Source organism: Triticum aestivum, chromosome 7D (assembly GCF_018294505.1).
Source record: "Triticum aestivum cultivar Chinese Spring chromosome 7D, IWGSC CS RefSeq v2.1, whole genome shotgun sequence".
Lineage (NCBI taxonomy): Eukaryota > Viridiplantae > Streptophyta > Magnoliopsida > Poales > Poaceae > Triticum > Triticum aestivum.
The window spans coordinates 79,743,926-79,748,030 of record NC_057814.1 but is presented as its reverse complement, the minus strand read 5'-3'; the positions used below and the strand labels follow the sequence as shown (position 1 = coordinate 79,748,030).

The 4,105-nt window shown below is 42.2% G+C and overlaps 1 protein-coding gene across 1 annotated transcript in view; it reads left to right on the top strand.

The window, feature by feature from the left end:
- The window catches only part of LOC123164782 (serine/threonine-protein phosphatase PP1), a 3,704-nt gene extending 2,747 nt beyond the window's left edge, over positions 1-957 (top strand). Inside the window, exon 3 of the mRNA XM_044582352.1 lies at positions 421-957. Coding sequence (XP_044438287.1) covers positions 421-648 — 228 coding nt within the window. The 3' untranslated portion in view covers positions 649-957. The remainder of the gene's footprint in view (positions 1-420) is intronic.
- The last annotated feature ends 3,148 nt before the right edge of the window (positions 958-4,105 follow it).

Here is a 4,105-nt window from a genome sequence, read left to right as displayed (position 1 = left end):
ATTTAAACATGCGTTTTGTGGAAAATGAAGTGCACCGGTTAATTTTTGTATTGATATTGCAAAATACATTTCTTATTAGTTGCAAGAGAACTTGTTTACATATTGTTGATGAGGTGCGTGCATTGAATTTATCATTTGATATTGGACACTGCAAGTCATTATCTGCCATTTAGTGTGTTGAGGCCATGGGTCATAAACTTGGTTAAGACTATGCAATGTATAGTAGTCTTCTTCATGCAATTTTGAACTTAATTCAGTTCACAAATGCTGATATTCTAACCACTTCTGCAATAAGTAAATTGAGTTAGCTTGGTTTACTACAAGTCATAACTCTAGGTTAGCTATTCTCAGTGGATCTTCGCATAGCAAAGTTGCCTCAGTTTACCATTCACTTTCTTACACTGAATCTTCTATGCACAGGTGGTGGAGGATGGATATGAATTCTTTGCAAAGCGTCAGCTCGTAACCATATTCTCTGCACCCAACTATTGTGGCGAGTTCGACAATGCTGGTGCCATGATGAGCATAGATGATTCACTAACATGCTCATTCCAGATCCTTAAACCTTCTGATAAGAAAGGGAAAGCTGGAACCGGCAACTCAAAACCTGGAACACCGCCTAGGAAGATAAAGATTAATATTATTTAGTCAGACCCTTCCGGTGCGAAATGAGTTATTGTGATGGAGCACACCCCCCAAAACTTGTTATGAAGGTGCGCCGAACAACGTGTTGAAAATGTCAACCTGCATGCTGTTGTTTTTTCGTGGTCTGATGCAGATCTGTCCTGCCATTCTGGAAAAGATCAGAGCAGGAAACATAACTGGGAATTTTGTGTGGATTTCTTATTCCTTTTATTAACTCTGCTATGCGTGGCAAAATGTTTAAGCACGGGAGGTGTCAGGAACTTCATCCTGTGGTGGAGATTGCCAATGCTGAATGTAGATTCTGTTATGTTATGTACGCTGTTTTATCTGTAAAGCTTGTCTCTGCAAATGACTTGCTAGCTTTAGTGAATGTGTTTTGCTGATGCTGATGGTAGAGAATGACTGGTATTTAATAGCACCAAGTTTGCCGAGGGTTGCGGTAGGGTTAGGTGCTTTGTCATTTCTATTTAAACATGTGGTTGAGGTTTCTCTTTACTTTTGCGATGTTGATGTTTATGGGTCATTGGGTATTTCGGAGATTCATAAACCCTTTTCCCCAATGAACTCCTGATACCCAGCAGTTTCTTCCAAGATTATGATTTATCATTTGCACTGTGCCCATTGAGATTCTAGTCTTCAGCTCTTCCCATTGAATCAGTTTGTTACCTTGCAGTCTTCAGCTGCAACCACTAATTTGTTTGAGCTCGAAAGTCCTATTCTGATCCGAGCTCAAATGCATCCTGTGAACATTAAAATAAAAAAAGTAAACAAATTCAATCAATTCTGAGTTTTTTTGTGGTAAACTTTAACAAATGTTTTGTATGCTTGCAAAATTTGAGCATGAATTTACATTCGTGAAAATCATGGCAAAAAAACAAAATCAGTACTCTAAAAAAATGTTTTCAAAACTACTACCCGTTCCCGTAACGTCAGATTTTTTTTTTGACACTATGCTAGTGTCAAGAAATGTTTTACATTATGGGATGGGGTAGTAGCATTTTTGGAGCATCGATTTTGCTATTTTTTGCCATGGCTTTCACAAATGTCATTTTGTACTGAAATTTGGCGAGCATACAAAACATTTGTCAAAGTTTACAAAAAAAATCAGATTTTTTTTGTTTTTTTACCATTTTTTTGATTTTATGTTCACCATGGTGCATTTGACTTCGGGAGCAGATACTCCACATCCGTTTGAGCTGTCACTTAATATTGGAAGGAACTCAAACTACGATATGTGTGCATCCAAACCTGCCTAACCAAATCAAGCTTTGTTGATTCAGTCAGTATCAACTTCCCTATCTTAATATTCTAACCAACTTATCTCTAGTTTGGTTACTGTTTTCCACAACAGATTATAAATCAAACACAGCATAATGCAGGCTAGCAACAACAATCTGAACCCAACTGTTCCTAGCCATGTCCCTCTTTGTTCCACCCCTCTTCTTGTTGAGTATATGTCATTTCTTTTAGTTGCTCGACTATCGATAAACTGAACACTTTCTTTTTTAGTGCTCTTGGACGTAGATGTGTGGTGGCTTTCCACTTTCCGATATATTTTTTCTTAGTGGATCGTTGAATATAATGAGAAACATAGGAATGGGGTAGTAACTGGGAAATTAAATGGACTTGCTTACATGCCAACCTATATGCCTACATACATTTTAGCTAAGTTCATAGCAGCGCAACACACAAGGCGTTTTACTCGTGAAGGGACATTAGTAAGCTGTGAGCGCAATCATTTTATAAGGGGATTAAATATTTTACGTTGTAAGTGTAAGCACCACTCGAAAGGAAGGTGAACCCCTTCACGGCCAAAGAAAACCTTTAAGGTGGCAACTAACGAATATATCACTGTAGCTTAAAAAATATAGTACTTTTGATTCTCATTTAGAATTCTTTTAAGGCTCAGTAGACTTCTGAATAGCCATAATTTTAGTTTAGTGAAAAGTAACTTCCACCAGATTTTATTGAAAAGTACAACCCCAGTTTATTGAAAAGTGTAACATCCACTTGATATCTAAAAAGATTAACTTTCTCTCCACTAGTATTAAAAGAGCAAACATGAATTCCTCTAAATCGACACAACAAACTGTACACGAGAAAACCAGAACCCTCTCATCAAATCAACTTCATATCCTACTGCCCATATTACGTCAATGGTATGCCACTCAGATCAACGTCTCTGATCAAATGTTCTGCCAACCAGACGCCGTGGTTTGCCAATCATCCTAACACTCCGTGTCCTTGATCCGCTCTTGCAACTCCTGATTTCCGATTGATTCCAACCGAATCATGCCTCCTCGACCCTTCTTTCTCTAGGCACCTGAACAAGAAGAACGGATCCGCAAGAACCTTGTGCCGCCGCTCCTCCCTTCTCCCTTCCGGTGCGCTTCCCCTTTGATCTGTTTCTTTCTCCTTCCCCTTCCACAAGGCAGAGATGGCTAGCGCACACGTGTGGGTCGCTTCACTTCTAGTGCATGCATGAGTGCTGCGCTTGGTGCGGGGGAGATGGCGAGTCGAGGGGAGCGCGACGGTGGCCGGGCAAACCTCGATGCTGCTCAGGCAGAGCATGGTGGTCGTGGTGATGGGCCATATTACGGAGGCCGCGGTGGTGGACCAGGCGGCAGCAATCCCAATGATGGTGCTGGTCGTGGACGCGGATACTACCAAGGACAGGGAAGCGGTGACGGTGTCGGCGGTGGCGGCCGTGGCCGTGGTTACTACCAAGGAAATGGCGTTGGCCGTGGGTACAACCAAAGAGGTGGTGATCAAAGTAGTGGTCGTACGTACTACCAAGGAGGCCGCAAGAGCCTGTACACTATCAGCGAGCTGTTGTTCAACACCAAGGAGTTTGAGGTCACCTTACCTGACTACAAGCCAGGTCCATCTGGGCAAAAGTAAACTCAGTTTGTCAGTGAGTGTGCCCCACGACATGACAAGATGAGGTGCTCAGGTTCCCCATGACATGTATATTTGCAGGAGGGAGAGGAAGTTCAAGGTGACTATCAAGCACGCCACCCTAGTCAGCCTACAACAATTCCAGATGCTCATGGACGGGATCTCCACGAACATAGCGGCGTAGCCGCTGCATGTGCTCGACATTGTGTTGCGCGACATCGTACTCAACAAATGGAATAACATGGGGTAACAACAGCTCTCTGCCCTTTGCGTCGTTAGTCGTTATCGATCATTTTGCATGCTTTTTTTATTTGTTGGGGGCTTGTTGTCACTGTGCGCCTCAGGTTTGTCCCGGTAGACCAGTCTTTCTTCTCATAGACCATCAAGGAACCCATCAAGTTAGGCCAGGGTATCGAAGGATGGAACGGGTTCTACCAGAGCATCAGACCTACCCAGAGTAGATTGTCCGTTAGCGTAGGTCTATGACATGTATTCCTTGCATTCTCTTTCCACTTACCTGCAACATGTTACACCACAATTCATGAATGATGGGGAAATATTC